Genomic DNA, 17320 nt, shown 5'->3' on the forward strand with positions numbered 1-17320 from the left:
AGGTGGACAAAAGTTTTATTTTCTGATGAGAAAAAAATGAACCTTGACGGTCCATATGGCTTCCAATGGCTTTGGCTTTGGAGGTGGATGACAATTGAATTTAATAAAAATGGCCATCAGTTCCAGACAGTTGATGCCCTTCGTGAAGCCATCTTCACCACTTTGAGCAATGTTCCCACTAGCCTCGTGGAAACACTCGCATCAAGCATGCCCAAACCAATTTTTTGAAGTGATTAACAAGAACGGTGGAGCTATTCATTACTGAGTCCTACTGAGAACATTTTTTTGTTCTGGTTTTGAGAGTTTTTTGTTATTTTTTGAGGTAGGTCGCAAACTTTTGATCAGCTGATAAACTGCCTGTTTCAGTTTGTTGTTTTTAATTGTTGTTTTTTTCAAAGTCCTTTTTGTCTCACTCTCCCTTCTTGCTTTTGCATATTGTAGCTCTACTTAAAACCTCATTAAGATCCAAATGCAAATTATAGCAATTTTTTTAACTTGTCTTAAGATTTTGATCAGGTCTGTATGTGTTTAATTTCCACACAGTTTGCGGTATCAAACCAGTGTCAGAGGTTTTTGTGGGAGGCAGGATGGAGAGCTGAAGGAAGCGTGGGGTGTGCTTCAGGATACGTCCTCTCATCTCCTTTAATAATGTGATAACTTTGGCTCCCTCCTTACTTCCGGCATCTGCTTGAGAAGGTCCCTAAACGTTTGACACAAAGGACAGAGAGCAGTGTAAAACTAGGGATTGTCCGATCGGATATTGATATCGAGCTGATATCAGCAACAAAAAAAAAAAATATCGGATTATATCAGCCTACATATCAAATCTCCGATAGTGGCACTCCGATACAAGCAGTCGATTCCAGACTGCGCCCCAGCACGTCTATCCAGCAGCGATCAGATAGAGCCCATGTGATCAGAACAACAGTGTTTGATAGCGTGCTAACAAAGTAGCAACGAGTAGGAATGATGTCCGCCACTTGAGAATAAAAAGACGTCGCAACGTTGCAAAACTTGTCATGCATAAGTTTTCTGTGGTGGCACAGAACTTTGGAAGGTTAGTACCACAAACCTCATTGCACATATGAAGCAGCATCATACGGGAAACTCCAACCAGACGGCAAAATGTCATTCGTTATAACAGAAAAGCGTGAGGCCATGGAGGTGGTGAGTAATGTGTGGTTTAAATGCTGCATTGAGCACCTCGAACCTCTATAATATGCCTAGCTGCTGCTACATTGCGGATAAAACTATGCCCCACATACAGAGAGAAGTAAATGGGCGAGATTTTCTTATACCTACTGTTGCAGACTATTGTGGTCTGTTTGATTACTATTAAGTCTTTTCTAACATTCCACACTACAGTACTAAATAAATAATATGAGTATGTATGATTTGTGTCAATTGGATCAATATCGGTATCGGCCAAGGCTGTGATATCAGTATCAAATAGGAAGTGAAAAAGTTGTATTGGGACACCCCTGTGTAAAACAGATCAACCTGTCAAAGACATCTTGCTTTTAGCGGAAGTCCTTTGGCATTTGTGGGAGTTCGTAGAAATGTAACATGATACAAAGCTTGGAGAAATTCAGTTTGTGTAGATCTAGCTGTTTTGTTTTTGAAAAAAGCATGCACACCTTTACACAAGCAGATGTGGTGTGCAGGCGACAAAACACAGGAAATGTGGTGAAGGAGCAGGAAGAGGGGCAGGAGCTGAAAAAGTGTGTGTGTGTGTGTGTGTGTGTGTGTTGTTGTTAGGAGTCCCTGTTCTGCCAAGACCTTTAAGCTACCTCACAGCCCACACATTTAAATATTGTGTATGCTCATTAACAGAGGCAAAAATTAGGGTATTTTGCTTGTGTAACCTCAGTATGTGTGTCAGTTTTGTTTGAATGCGTCAAACAACCTCATCAAGGACAGCACACATCCACAACACTCATTATTCACACTCCTACCGTCGGGCAGACGCTACAGGAGTTTGAGGTCCAGGACCAGAAAAATGGCGAACAGCTTTTACCCACAGGCCATCAGGCGTCTCAACGAAGCACTCACACACGCCACACGCAACACACGCACACACTCATAACTCTATTTATTTATTCATTCATTCATTCATTCATGTCTCTTCTGTTGTTGTTGCTTAATTTTTTGGTATTAATGTTTCTTATGTTCTTATTCATTTTCTTGTGTTTTCTTTCTTTTTTGGGAGAATGAACATAACAAGAATTTCATTACATAGCATAATTACCTGTTTTACTGTGCATATGACAATAAAACTCTTGAATCTTGAATTAACTTTATGTGGAATTGTGATATTTAGAACTAACACCTGGATTCTACACCAGTCCACATGTTTTATTCCTCCTTTTCATAACTTTAACATTGTTGCCATTTTGGAACAGCCTTACAATATAGGTTAAAGTGGTGTCCTGGGATGAGCTTGACAGCTTTTGATGTGATGAGGACAGCATTTTTTATTTATTTATTTTTTTAACCACAGTTTGGAAAATACTTTTTTAAACATACCTGTCTTTGCATGGAAATCAGACTAAAAAACACTTGTCCTATGTGTACCATGTCTCCAGTTGACATCCGAGAAATCAAGGAGATCCGACCCGGTCAGAAGTCCCGGGACTTCGAGCGCTATATGGAGGACTCTGCAGCACGACTTGATCAAGCTCACTGCTTTGTCATTCTGTATGGGACAGAGTTTCGCCTGAAATCACTCAGCCTTGCTGGTATGCACTCGCAGCGGCGTAACATTGATACATTCGTGTTTGAACTGGATTGCCATGATATAAGCATTACTGTAGTTTATATTGATTATTTGTGTGTGTGTGTGTGTGTGTGTGTGTGTGTGTGTGTGTATATCACTTGGGAACATAACAGCAACATCTGATGAGGAGATGACAATGTGGGTGAAGGGGTTAAACTGGCTTGTTGCTGACACATTGAAGTCCCCAACACCACTTCAAATAGAGAGGTAAAGAAACATAGCACGTTACAGAACAGATGCTTAAACGCAGTATCTGCACTTACCTTTTGTAATTTAAAACATTCACTGTGATTATGTATAACATATCTTTATTAGATGGTTACGGAAACAGTTCTACGCCATTGATCGCAACAGAGAAGATAGGTAAGTTGGTTAAATTCAGAAATAATTCAATCATTGAATTCTCATGACTTAAGGATTATTATTATAGTGTGTGTGTGTAAGCTACTCCAGAGTTGAGTGTTTGCAACCTCTCAGCCACACACCAGAACCTTTTCCTGCAGCAGGAAACAGGTTGCAGAGGACTGAGGAGATGCACAGAGATGTTTGTCTGTCACTTCCTAGACGACAGAGCAAGTCTGTGTGATGCTGCAGGGGGGGTTGTCTCCCTGGCTAAAGCTGGCTGTTAATGTGCCAAAAGCACGTTTGTCTGCATGGCTTTGGACACAGTCTACGTGCATCTCTATATTTGTGTTGAATTTTTTTCACCAAATGTGTGCTTGTGTCTAGGATATCCTGTAAGGATCTGAAGAACATGCTGAGCCAGGTCAACTACAGGGTGCCCAACATGAGGTTCCTCCGAGAGAAACTTCCGGTAACCTCCAACTTCACTTCCACTTGCTTACTTCCCTCTTCAGTATGACACTTGAGCCGAAAGGCTGTTATGTTTGTCTTGTTTTCCAGGACTCTGAGTTGAGAAATGGAGAAGTGTCCTTTAGCCAGTTTTCTCAACTCTATCGGAACCTTATGTTTGATGCTCAGAAGAATGTAAGTTTACACGATGCATGGTGTCACGTGTCCATCATGTACAGATATGACTGAGTCCATGCATCCCGTCGATTATCCACGCCCACAATCCGATACCATTGCCAAAGCATGTTTCCTCCCCCATCTGTCTCTTCTCAAATGGCTGCAAGATCAATATGGGCCAGTTAAAACTCACCAAGCCGTTCTGGTGAATGCCATTAGGACACACAAACACACTTGCACAGATGAGGAGGCAGGCAGGCTGTGGTCAGATTCAAAGAATGGATGACCTTAGTGCCTGTCATGGCAGACTTACACAACACTGTTTTGTGGCTATCTTCAAGCTCCAAATTAACTGGCATTTTCCTCCTTTCTCATTCTTTCAGCTGGAGATCCCATTTTTACAAAGGTTGGCCAAGACTAAGCAAATAAGCCAAATGCTCAGCAGCATGACAGATTTGCTTACTAAAGCATTACTTTCTCTGTCAGGTTCATTGACAGACCAGAACAGAGGATCTCCCTTGAGGACTTTAAGAGCTTCCTCCTAGATTCCCAAATGGTAATAAGCTACTTTGTGCACATCTACTTTTTTGAAGATGGGTTGGTGTAAAACCTGTTTTTGTTTGTTTTTTTAAATACAGGAAATGTGGGCAACAGACTGCAGCAAAGTTCAGGAGTTTATGTTCAGCTACCTAAAAGACCCTCTCAGAGAAGTGGAGCAGCCCTATTTCCTCCAAGACGAGGTGCACACACTTGCACAGGATCTTTTCCTGACATTCTGTTAGGGGCTTTTTTTGCTGTTTAGGGGGAAAAAATAGCTCTCACATAAGATGTTTTCCACTGACCCAAACATGTTGTTTGTATATGCAAGTGGTACTCAGTAATTGACATAAGTAGGCATGATGTTGGCCTTAACACCTTCTCCCACACAATTCGAAAAGGTTACTGGCTGCGGTGTTATGCAGAAAGTGACGGATAGTTCCTGTGGTCACCATAAAGCGCTGGTTGACTAAACACGGCAGAGAACAGTGAACACTTGTGCAAACCAGCCTGTAGGAATTGGTACTGTCTCTGAATGCATCATATTATACTAGATAACAGGGCTTCATGCTGGGAAACACACTTCATGGTAAAATATAAAAATGTGGGTTGTGTTGTTGCATATTCCATGAATCCTCAAAAATCAACAGCGAGTTTAAAGTTAAAGAAGGGAAAACTTAGCTATTTTTTAAAAAACTATTCTTTCTTTATTCTTATTCTTTTTTTTCTTGTCTCTCCTATCTTGCTTTGTTTGCTTTATTTTTAAGTGATTAAGTTTACTATGACACTTGACACACTCTTGGAGATAAAGTATATCTACTGTGGGAAATATCCCATCAGGGATTAAAATGAGTAAAATAGATAAATAATATAGTAAAAGTAGACAAATAAAATACTTCCATTACAAAACCTTACCCGCAAAATTGCCATGTGGTAGTAGTAATATCTGCAGGAATAAATATTTTATGTTATTGTTGTTTTGCAGTTGTATCAGTATCTGCAAGTATGTCTGTCACATTTTGCCATCTTAGAACTTTTATGATCCATATTTGATGGGTAAATTGCGTGCTATGTTGGCTTTTTTGGTACTTGATTTTTTTTGTGTGTCTTTTTGATCTTGCCTATATAGTTCCTGACGTACTTATTCTCCAAAGAGAACACCATCTGGGATTCCTCCCTGGACCAAGTGTGTCCAGAAAATATGAACAACCCCCTGTCCCATTACTGGATATCCTCTTCACACAACACGTAAGGACTGAGATACAGAACATTAATGCAAAAACTTTCAATTTGCTTGACTTGTGTCAAATGTCTACACCAGCTATGTGTCCGCAGAACACCAAAAATGACATATTTGCTTAAAACTTCCACATCAATTATATAAGGCTTTTTAAACTGATGTCTCCCATCAGATAAAATGAATGAATTACTCAACACCTATGTTCCAGAATGAGAGGCCTATGTTTTGCAGGAAAATACTTTTTCCTTCAATTTAAAAGAGTGTGAAAAGCAGCTCAGATATGAACCTTCTGTAGAAACAATACTTCTGCCAAACAATACTCAATGAAACAGCAGAATGAAAAAACTGTTTTAACTGAGTTTTAATTGATTGAACAGGGTGATGTTAGTGTGTGAGTGCCTCAGAATCATAGGGGCATGCATACTCTGACTCTTCACATGCTTATTTTTAGCTACCTGACAGGAGACCAGTTTTCCAGTGAGTCGTCTCTGGAGGCGTATGCTCGCTGTCTAAGGATGGGCTGCCGCTGTATTGAATGTGGGTAAACACACACACACACATCCATTTTCCCCACAAACATAAAAATGTATATTGTAGTAAACTAATACATCTCTTTTTCAACGTTGTGACGAGAAGTCTACGTATTTCAGTTTTACTTTTCCAGTAGCCACCACGCCCTCATACTCAGACATTGTTTCACAACTATTGCACGTTGTACATGGCATCACACGTGAGTTGTCAAGCAGGTTTCTTTAAATTGCGTGAAAGGGTAGATTTGTGTCATGGAAAGGTAAATAAACACTGTCTAATTATGGATGCAATAATTTATTGTGTAATTAGAAACATTATGAAACATTATGTACGTTGCATTCGAAGGTTTATACTGTAGCTCTGTAATAATTTATTTTTTCATTCCTATTTATTCCTCTGAGCAGTGTAGTAATTGAATTGACTACATGTTTTGTGTTTGTTACTGCAGTGGACTGCTGGGATGGTCCAGATGGAATGCCAGTCATCTACCATGGGCACACACTTACAACAAAGATCAAGTTCTGTGATGTCTTGACCACTATAAAAGAGCATGCCTTTGTCACGTCAGAGTGAGTTCCCGTAGTCTCTCAGTCCTCTCAGTGTCTTGTTACAGGCGCGTCTGCTGATGCATGATAAAGATACAGTAATTAGACTGCATACATAACGTGTGAAGAAACAATGTGGCCTGAGGAAATTCTACGGTGTGAGAAAATAAGATAAGAAATGGCACCCAAGTGCAGTGAAAGAGGGATGTTGTAACTTGTAATTCTGATCCTTCTCGCAGCTTTCCCATCATCCTGTCCATTGAGGACCACTGCAGCATTGTTCAGCAGAGGAACATGGCCACTTACTTTAAGAAACTGTTTGGAGACATGCTGCTGACCAAGGCAGTGGATATCGCAGCGGATGGCCTGCCCTCACCCAACCAGCTCAAAAAGAAGATCCTCATCAAGGTTGAGTGACAATAGTAATTTTTTTTTGTGTTTGCATGTCTCTGTCAAGATTTTTGGCTAAAGTAGTGTGTGATGTTTGTGTGATGTTAATCTTTTATCTCACTGCACTCTTTTGTGGGACAGCATAAAAAGCTTGCTGAAGGCAGTGCCTACGAGGAGGTGTCCACCACTACCCCATACTCAGAGAATGACATCAGCAACTCCATCAAAAATGGCATCCTATATTTGGAGGACCCCATTAATCATGTAATTACTCTTTGAAAGAACTTTGACATGTATCTCTCTATGAACCAGGTTTCTCAGCATTGCTTTTCCTGGTTAGATGATGGCCACATTTCTGTGCCACACATGGCTGTTCTAAATAATTAATGTACCACATGCATCCTGCCTCTCTTCATATCCTGCCCTTCTTGCCGCAGGAATGGTACCCTCATTTTTTTGTCCTGACCAGCAGTAAGATCTACTACTCAGAAGAAACCTCAAGTAACCAGGGTAACGATGAGGAGGAGGAGCACAGAGAGGTTAGTTGTCCTCATTTAATATGTATACCAGCCACTGGTACTTGACCCAGATCCATGCACCAAACACCTAAAATGTGCACAGGCTAGTACTTACTGTTGGTGGTGGATTTGAGGTGAGTGTTTATTGTTGCCTCCTCCTAATTGCCAGGTTGCCAATGGAATGGACCAGCATGTTACAGAAAAGTGGTTTCATGGGAAGTTGGGTGCAGGCCGGGACGGGAGACAGATAGCTGAGCGGCTACTGTCTGAGTACTGCCTGGAGACTGGAGCACTGGATGGCTCCTTCCTGGTCCGGGAGAGTGAGACCTTTGTGGGAGACTACACACTGTCTTTCTGGTATGTTCAACACTGGGGGTGCACTATCTAGTTTCTGCCAAGTCTTATTATACATTATTTAGTTCCAAAAACATACAGGTTTAAAATTGCTGTTTACTATACACTACTATATCCCGAACTACTATCCCTAAAATATATTTTTGTAATTGAAGATGTTTTTGTGCGCAACATTTCAATTTGTTAGTACCAATGAAAGCAACAGAATAATGTTGGAAAAGCCAGCTTTCTGGGCCCAGACACTAAAGAAAGTGGCCAATTGATACTGCAGTGAATCAGTGCCCTCCTGGTAAATTTTGGACTTTGTGTATCAAAGAGAGGCGATACTACCAGGCACAAGATTGCAAGATTAAAACGTGACTATAGTTTTTGTTTAAGAGAAAAGCTGCTGCGAGGGCACATGGCAGCCAGAAGCCTAGCAGACTGCAAGATATGGCATTGCTACTGTGATTGATAATACATGTAATATGGAAATGGCAGTGCGTGAGGCAGGATTAAAACTTGCACATTAAGTGCTTTGCGCACACTATAAACCTGGCAACCCAACCTGCACTTGGTATTCTGACCATCACTCGTTTGCTCGCGACATATGGCTGCTTTTTTCATCTGAGTTCAACAGCTACTATGGTGTTAATGTCCAAGCAGAAGCTGTAGTAATTCTACATTTAATCAAAGTTAGTTGTCAGATCAAAACACATGATACTAGCAGTTTATTGTGGCTAACTGGTTCCAAACCCTATTAGATAGACATGACATAACCCCCCTATAGTCACCTTTACACTCATATTACCCAATATAGTAAACATCAGAGAAAATAAGCCACTTGAGACATAAATAAGACTCATGCTCGTGGGTGTTGCAGTAAATGGGTGGAGGACAGGAAGTGACGTCAGGGGTTCAGAGTTGAGTTTTAGTTTTGACTAGATTACGGTCACAACAGTAGCTTGTGTTATTATTATTATTATTATTATCATTATTATTATTATTATGTTATTGTGCCTGTTGTCAGATAATTCAAACCTGCAATAAAAGTGATGCTTGTGTGTCCCACGGAACATGACAGTAATATTACTGACACCTAGTGACCAGTGTAGGATACTACATAGCATCACATCTTAGGAAGAATTTTCAGAATGCCTTATATTTTTATTTTAAGTATTTTTATGCTTCAAAATGTTTAATTCAAACAAAAAATGCATATGATTTTTTTTTTTTTTTACTAATATTCAACCTTTTTCAACCAAAAAAGCATGATTTTATAAAAAAAATTTAAACCATGATAGAGTGAAGCCGCGAAATTCAAACTGCAATGTGGTGAGGAACGACTGTACTTCCTGGTTCTGCACTCTACGCATCATGGGAACTGTAGTCCTTGTAGCGTAAACCACATGTGCCAATGGCGGGTCGACACTGCAGGTTTTCTCTCCAACCAATTTCTTCAGGAGGTGATTTAATTGATGAGCTAATTCCCTCAAATTGAAGGAGGTATTGATCTTTAAAATCTCCTGCTTTAGTGGCTAACTGTCCAGTTTCTGGTTTGGTAGCTGGGTGGTTAGGCTGTCTCTGTCCCTCTCGAACTAATGTTGGCATAGAGATTGAATTGGTAGCTCTCAAGGGGTAGGAGTTGATGGTGTTCCTCTTGCTTCTGCCAGACTCATGAAGGCCTGATTGTGCCTGATTGTGTAGAGGCCTTGTGTGAGGCTGGTCCTACAACTGGTCAAGATGTGTTTGAGGGTCGCTGAATTTGGGCAGAGGGCGCAGGTTGGGTCCCATACCACTGGTGAAGTTTTTTGGGGGATGGGAGTGCATCATATGTAGCGTCTATGATGAAGCCGATGTTTCTTGCTTCAATTTCCCAGAGCTGCCTCCAGGTGAGCTTTCTCTTCTTCACGCCTTCCCACCTCATCCATTGTCCCTGCTTGACAAGCGAGACAGCCTTTGTGGTTCTTTCAGCCTCCTCCTGACGTCGCACTTCCTCTACCACCATTTTCTTCCGTTGTGAAGCTGAAGCTTTCTGTCAAGTTGGTTTATTCACTGCAACGCCAAAACCTCCTCTTCCCAGCTGGACATGTCCCACAATGTCGTCGTGCTTCAGGGCTGATGGAGTGTGTTGTACTGCGTTGGACGGCGTCCATTTCCTTCCCGTTAACAGAGGTGATGCAGCATTGCTGATGGCCTGATGTCTGGAGTGCTTCAATGTCATCTGTAGTCTCACTTTAGAGCACTGGTATTCTTCTGTGAGGCTTGTGATAGGTAGTTCAAGGACTCCTTTGCCATACATGCTGATGTTGGTCAGACAGCGTGGGGACCCCAAGCCACTACTTCACATATGAAGTTATGTTTCGCTCCATCTTTTCCACCGCTGTTATTTGCACCTCGTAGATTGTGAGTGGCCACATTCCCCTAGGGAGAAGTCCAAATTGTAGGCACCAAAGTTTGAGCCTTCTCTGGCAGCATTGTCTTGTTGGTGTCCAGACTGGTGGTGATGTCCTGCCTTAATACCTGCAGCTGGTCTTTGCCCCTGAGGCTTGCATTGTACCATCTACCCAAGCTTTTGACTGTTTGCTCTGACACCATCGGGATTGGGTCGTCACCAATGCAGAACCTCACGTTCTTAAGCTCTCCCTTGACTATTGAGATGCTTCATGCCTTATTCGGCTTGATTTTCACCCAGGCCCATCCGATGTTCTCCTGCAGCTTTCCAAGTAGTCGCCTGGTGCATGCTGCAGTAGTGGTCATGTCATCCATGAATGCTCAGATAGGTGGTGGGCGGGTTCTGTTTTTTGTTTGCTCACCTCCCACCATCCATGTAGAGGCCCTGATGATGATTTCCATGGCCATTATGAATGCCAGGGGTGAGACTGCAGTCTGCCATGATGCCTACTTCTAGACGTTGCCATGATGTTGTGTAGTCGGCTGTATTGGGCTTTCACTAGAGCAGTGATACAACATGGAAGAAGTTGAAGGATTCCCATAGGAGGTTGTGGGGAACTGATCCAAAGGAATTAGCCAAGTCGAGGAAGGTTACATGGAGGTCTCTTATGTCCTAGCAGTTTGGATCTGGTTTGTGGTTCGTGCCTTTTCATGTCATGGTAGGCCTTTTCCACATGTTCTTCCAGTTCTTGCTTTGGAGTTTTGAGGGTGCCGATTTTTCCTTTGCAAAGAAATCCTTGACAAACTTGAAAGGGTTTTTATAGAACCATGTTCTTGTGTGTTCCTTCCTCTTTCGCAGTTTCCTCAAGTTCTCTGCTCTTCGTAAGGTCGCCAACCGAGATTTGATGTCTCTCTGGAGTAGTGGTAGTAGATAGTGATCCCTCACACAAAGTGAATGTTCTAGTGTCACAGTGTAAAACAAAACATGACACACACACACACACACACACATGCTCTGCTTATGTACACAAACAATGACATCTTTTTAACATTTTGAAGTTGGTTATCTTGCAGTCTCAAAGTTTAGATGCACCTGGATATTCATGTTTGAAGCTACGGATGACGAGTGAGTGCTGAAAAATTGTATTATCAGAAATTTCATTTGTATTTACTGTCAAATGTTTATTTAGTTATACACATTTGAGATGCACTTAAATGTGTTATTTGTTATACGTTACCAAAGCGAGTACTGTTTACTTTTTGTAGACTCACAAATTTGAGATGTACAAATTTTTCCAATCCAGGATAAATCCAGGACAAACGACCATAAAAACAGATAAAAATGAAATTCAAAACTAAACTAAAACACAATAAAATACAATCAATAACAACTCAAGTAGTTTTTAAGCAAAGATTGAAAAACAGGCAGGGAAGTTGTTTAATGTGCAATGACCTGTTTAGGGGCCACCACAGCAAAAGCATGGTCCCCTATGAGGTTATGGTTTGTATTTGGGACAGTTAGGAACAGCTGATCAGCTGACCTGAGCGAGCTGGGCGGCATATAGGGATGTAGTAGCTCTGAGAGGTAGGACGGGGCTAGGCCATTGAGGGATTTAAAAACAAATAGAATTTTAAAATGATTTATTTGAACCTGCTGATAAGCAAGTACTTAAATGTCATATTTTCATTCTCAGAATTTTCAGATGTTCTCAAATACAGTATTTATTTTTGAAGCCGCTGATTAGTGGATACTTTTGTGTATGCGTATGTGAACAGCAGTTGAACAGTTAAGTATTTATTTTTCATTTATCGATAAATGAGAATTCACATTTTCTTTTCCAAGATTTTACATTTTTTGAGGTTAGTGGTAGAGTACTCAAATCTTAAACTTGGAAAAAATATTTGACTACTTTAAAATTATTGAAAATATCCGTGAAAAATATAATTGAAGTGGGAACACTGAATATTTCACTCAAACTGTCAGCTGATGAACGCATGCATATTGTGTCAATTGATCCAGCTCCATTTTCTTTTTTTCTCGTTCATCATTCTGATCATCGCTTTCAGGCGCTCAGGACGGGTCCAGCACTGTCGCATACACTCCCGTCAAGAAGCTGGAAGCCCCAAATTCTACCTGACGGACAACCTTGTGTTCGACACACTTTTTGCCCTCATCAAGCACTACCAGCAGGTGGCGCTGCGCTGCAATGAATTTGAGATGAAACTGACTGAGCCTGTGCCACAAACCAATGCCCACGAGAGCAAAGAGTGAGTCTCCACCACCCAGATTGTAGTGAATTCCAAACTGTTACACCGGATGTTTTCTTCTCTCTCTCTTTCTCTCTCATGGTCTTTGGGAATATACAGTACAGACCTGATCAAAATCTTAAGACCAGTTGAATAATTGCTAGAATTTGCATTTTGCACATTTGGATCTTAATGAGGTTTTAAGTAGAGCTACAATGTGCAAAAGCAAGAAGGGGGAGTGAGACAAAATGTACTTTGATAAAGTAATTTATTGAAAACAACAATTAAACTGAAATGGGCTGTTGATCAGCTGATCAAAAGTTTAAGACCGCAGGCTATAAAAGCCAAAATCTGCAATTTTCTGTCAGGCATTCACACTGTCATGCCCTCCTGATGGCTAAAGCTAAGAAGCTTTCTCTTTTTCAACGTGGTCGGATTGTCAAGCTGCATAAGCAAGGCCTCTCGCAGCGTATATATATATATATATATATATATATATATATATATATACACACACACACACACACATACATCAAACATATATAGATATATATGTGTGTGTGTGTGTGTGTTTTGGTTGCTAAATTGTGAAGTAAAAGTTGTGCAGGATGACCTGAGGAGGTCCTTTTTGGTTGATTGTTGCAGATGGTACCATGCCAACCTCTCCAGGAGTCAGGCTGAGAATATGCTGATGAGGGTTCCTAGAGATGGGGCTTTTCTTGTCAGGAAGAGGGCGGAATCCAACTCATTTGCAATTTCCTTCAGGTAAGTGACTCTAATGTTGTTACTTCAGGGATGATTAATTTGACTCACTTGGATAGATTGAATGATGATTCATCTTGGGAAAGTATTTGACATGACTGTTGAGTGACTTTTGCCTGTGTTTGCTGTGAAGGGCCGAGGGGAAGATTAAGCACTGTCGTGTGCAGCAGGAGGGTCAGACTGTGGTGCTCGGCACTTCTGAGTTTGACAGTCTTGTAGATCTTATCAGCTACTATGAAAAGCACCCTCTGTATCGCAAAATGAAGCTGCGATATCCAATCAATGAGGACACACTGGAAAAGATTGGCACCGCTGTGAGTATCACATTGTGGCCCGACCAGAGGCTTATAATAAAAACTGTTTTGTATATCTTAAATGTTGAATGCAAAAATGAGAATCCAATAAAAGACATTGTGTTGACAGGAGCCAGACTATGGGTCCCTGTATGAGGGCAGGAATCCAGGTTTTTACGTGGAAGCCAATCAAATGCCTACTTTCAAGGTGAGTGCCCACCATAGAGAGTTTCATCATCAGAATGTCCTCTAGCATTTCCTTGTCTTTACAGTGCACCGTGAGAGCCATGTATGAGTATAAAGCCCAAAGAGATGATGAACTGTCCTTCACAAAGAATGCCATCATTTCTAATGTGGATAAACAGGAAGGAGGATGGCAAGTATCACATTCGTTCATCAACTAGCTATAATCTTTGTAAACAACGTTTTGTTATTCTTATATCAAGTCTATGCACTGGTGAATATAAAACTATTCACTTCTCTCAGGTGGAAGGGGGACTGTGGAGGGAAGAAGCAGCTATGGTTTCCTGCAAACTATGTTGAGGAGATCAGTCCATCAGCAGCAGAGCCAGACAGAACTGTGAGCCTCAAATCCACACAGCCCTATCTGCTTCTTCAGCTTCACTTGATTCACTTATGCTCCTCTTCTATATCCAGCAGGAGATGACAGAAAACAGCCCTCTGGGAGACCTGCTAAGAGGAAGTGTGGATGTCTCCTCCTGTCAGATTGGTGAGTAAATCCCACAATTGCCCCACCACCCCTACCGTCCACACTACGCTTCCTGTTTTCCCGTGCACTGACTCTGCAGCGCTGCCAGTGACGTTGCCACAGGGCAACCTGGTTTCATGATTACAGGCTTTAAATTTCCAATTTGTTTTGCTGTTGATTATCTGCCTCTGCCTATTATAATATGCTCTCATTTATGTTCATTATACCAATTTTGTTTGTCATTATCTGGTATTTTAGGCCCTCCAGCTTTTGCACACCCATAACAATTGTTGAGGCCTCTGCTCTTAATTGGTGCTTTGGCTCCCTCCAGCGGCAGTCTTGACATTTTACATGTTGTGGATTTCCTCTACCACAGGATCTTCCAACTTTCTTTCTTGTTGGAGCTACAGTACTTTCACAAAATTAAAATGGCTCAGAGCTACTCATTTTTGTAACTTTTATTTTTATTTCTTATTTCAGGCCAACCAAATATGCTTGTTTTACCAGAACATAACAAAATGTTGGTTGTCAGAACTCATTTTGTACTAAAATATCAACAAAAAAATTCTGCTCATTTGCATTTTACGTTTCAGCATGCATTTCTTTCTTGTGTGTCTTATCCTATGAATTGAAAACCTTAAATGAAAACCACGCTCATGGGTGCCTCATATGGTCATGGGAGCTACTTAGTGCCCATGGGCACAACGTTGGTGACCCCTGCTCTACCAGCTTGGCTTGTTTTTCAGTCACAAGACTTTGACCTGAAGTAATGCTGAATTATACTTGGATTTTGCCCATTCTGGTTGACTTTTGATAATTGCTAGGTCTGTACTACATCTTTTGCATGATGTCCTTTTGGCTTTACCTTTTGTACTTGGATTTTCTCCCATAGCTTCATAATATGCATGTTAGGTTAAATAGACTTTAATATTTCTATATGTGTGAATGTATCAGTCTAGGGTGTACTCCGCCTTTCGCCCAAAGTCAACTGGGATAGGGTGTAGCTCACTTGTGACCCTGAACAGGATAAGTGTTCCAGAATGACAAATTTTTAGCAACAGTAATATTTGCAAAATGATGCATTTGGAGGTGAATGGTTTGGACATTTATTTTGAATCAATGTTTTATACCTTATGAGTTACAGGCTGTCCTGCTGCTATGAGGTCAGACTACTTACACTTACGATGAGTTCTATTTCTGTTTGTATTCCGTATGCATGTAGTGGTGCGTCCTGATGGAAAAGGAAGCAGGGCACATGTCTTCTCCTTGGTGACGACGACAGCCATGCGAACAGGCCCGGTGTTGGAAGTTGCTGCCAGTAGTCAGGAGGAACTAAAGGAATGGGTGTTGAAGATCCGTGAGGTTGCGATGACCTCCGAGGCCAAGGTGCATGTCACATGACTAACAGGAAATACACACTATGTGTCTATGGGTCTTAACCTACCATGATCATTTTATATTAGTGCTATACCAGTGTGTGTGATATTTTCTCTCAATGGGGCCATTTTATGGTTTCTGAGGTTCCCATTTTATGATTTTGCAGTTTAGCTTCAGTGCAGTCACGTTAAAAGGTGTGTGTATGTGTGTGTCTGTCTGCACAGCTGGAAGAGGGTAAGATGATGGAAAGGAGGAAGAAGATAGCACTGGAGTTATCTGACCTGGTCGTTTACTGTAGGCCTGTGCCATTTGATGAAGACAGTAAGAAGCATGCATTACACAGCTTTAAGTCAATGATAAAACCAAGAGCAGTCCAGGTGGGTCAGCACTGTCCTTAATTCTCCTCCTGTAGAGATTGGCACGGAGCGCGCCTGTTTCCGGGACATGTCATCTTTTCCCGAGACCAAGGCTGAGAAGTATGTCAATAAGATCAAAGGGAAGAAGTTCCTGCAGTACAATCGACTGCAGCTGTCCAGGATCTACCCGCGAGGCCAGAGACTGGACTCCTCTAACTACGACCCTCTGCCCATGTGGCTCTGTGGTTCGCAGCTGGTAGCTCTGAACTTCCAGACAGCAGGTATCCACCATTTTTCACCAAGTATTTAGACACAATAGCGGTGTGACCTTTTTTATGCTCATGCTGCCTCGCTCCTGTCTGGGTCATGTGCAGACAAGCCCATGCAGATGAACCAGGCCTTGTTCATGCTGAACGGGAGGAGTGGCTACGTCCTCCAGCCTCCCATCATGAGGGACGACACCTTTGATCCCTTTGACAGACACACAGTGCGGGGCCTAGAGGAAGTCACTCTTCAGATTGAGGTGCGTCTTCATGTGTGATAACATTTTGTTTGTGTGTTAGTACTGAAATGAGGTTTCAAGGGAATCCCTCCACTTGTTCCTCTCTGTAAAGGTTTTGGGTGCACGGCACCTACCCAAGCATGGCCGTGGCATTGTTTGTCCTCTGATCGAGATTGAGGTGTGTGGGGCGGAGTATGACAGCACTAAGCAAAAAACAGATTCCGAAGGTGAGTATTGTGTTGGATGTAAAAAATGGCTTCCTGCTTGAATATGCTCATCTTGACATCAGTCTTTTGCATTTGTATGGCGTGTTTCAGGTAAAGATCTCTTAGTATGCATTTGCTATCATGTCATTCTGTAAAAGCTGATAGACAAGCATGCGTACCAGTTGTTGGTTGGGCTTAGTAGTAGTAAATCAAACAAAAAAGCAAAATGTGTGGCTCGTGCAGGTCGTTCTTTCAGAACACTGATTCAGAAATGTTATTAAGGACAGAAAGGAAATACAATATATATAAATATAGTATATAGTAGTATAACTTTAAAAAGCCCATCCATGCTCTTACTCTGTCTACTTCTTACAGTGCTTATAAAGTATAATTTCATGGTTATCTGCGGATTGCTTTGATGTGTTCTTGTCTTCATGTAATTTCTTATGCTACAGTATATCATCAAAAAGTGACCTCTGCGTTAATAGATTTAGACAATTAGTCACCAGATGTCTCATTCACTTCCACAAATAAAGGCCTCACCTCCGCCCCCCAACATAAATGAAATATAAGGTGGTGCCACTATGTAGCTGTAAATATCTTTACAATATAACATTACCACAAGGTTAGTCTTT

The 17320-nt window shown here is 41.4% G+C and overlaps 1 protein-coding gene across 2 annotated transcripts in view; it reads left to right on the forward strand.

Moving 5' to 3' along the window:
- The window catches only part of plcg1 (phospholipase C, gamma 1), a 33879-nt gene that overhangs the window by 9269 nt on the left and 7290 nt on the right, over positions 1–17320 (forward strand). The window contains exons 3-29 of one of the 2 annotated variants that reach the window (XM_054780388.1): positions 2586–2738; positions 2890–2983; positions 3092–3139; positions 3506–3590; positions 3680–3763; positions 4129–4151; positions 4232–4301; positions 4384–4485; positions 5412–5530; positions 5974–6059; positions 6502–6622; positions 6838–7006; positions 7130–7252; positions 7426–7527; positions 7676–7863; positions 12301–12501; positions 13126–13245; positions 13376–13556; positions 13666–13743; positions 13808–13911; positions 14022–14115; positions 14193–14265; positions 15467–15630; positions 15846–15942; positions 16034–16258; positions 16352–16500; positions 16592–16706. In XM_054780388.1, the coding sequence (XP_054636363.1) occupies positions 2586–2738; positions 2890–2983; positions 3092–3139; positions 3506–3590; positions 3680–3763; positions 4129–4151; positions 4232–4301; positions 4384–4485; positions 5412–5530; positions 5974–6059; positions 6502–6622; positions 6838–7006; positions 7130–7252; positions 7426–7527; positions 7676–7863; positions 12301–12501; positions 13126–13245; positions 13376–13556; positions 13666–13743; positions 13808–13911; positions 14022–14115; positions 14193–14265; positions 15467–15630; positions 15846–15942; positions 16034–16258; positions 16352–16500; positions 16592–16706 (3168 nt within the window). The remainder of the gene's footprint in view (positions 1–2585; positions 2739–2889; positions 2984–3091; positions 3140–3505; positions 3591–3679; positions 3764–4128; positions 4152–4231; positions 4302–4383; positions 4486–5411; positions 5531–5973; positions 6060–6501; positions 6623–6837; positions 7007–7129; positions 7253–7425; positions 7528–7675; positions 7864–12300; positions 12502–13125; positions 13246–13375; positions 13557–13665; positions 13744–13807; positions 13912–14021; positions 14116–14192; positions 14266–15466; positions 15631–15845; positions 15943–16033; positions 16259–16351; positions 16501–16591; positions 16707–17320) is intronic. The other variant, XM_054780464.1, reaches the window with a different exon arrangement.

The sequence above is a fragment of the Dunckerocampus dactyliophorus genome, chromosome 1 (genome assembly GCF_027744805.1).
Source record: "Dunckerocampus dactyliophorus isolate RoL2022-P2 chromosome 1, RoL_Ddac_1.1, whole genome shotgun sequence".
Classification (NCBI taxonomy): domain Eukaryota; kingdom Metazoa; phylum Chordata; class Actinopteri; order Syngnathiformes; family Syngnathidae; genus Dunckerocampus; species Dunckerocampus dactyliophorus.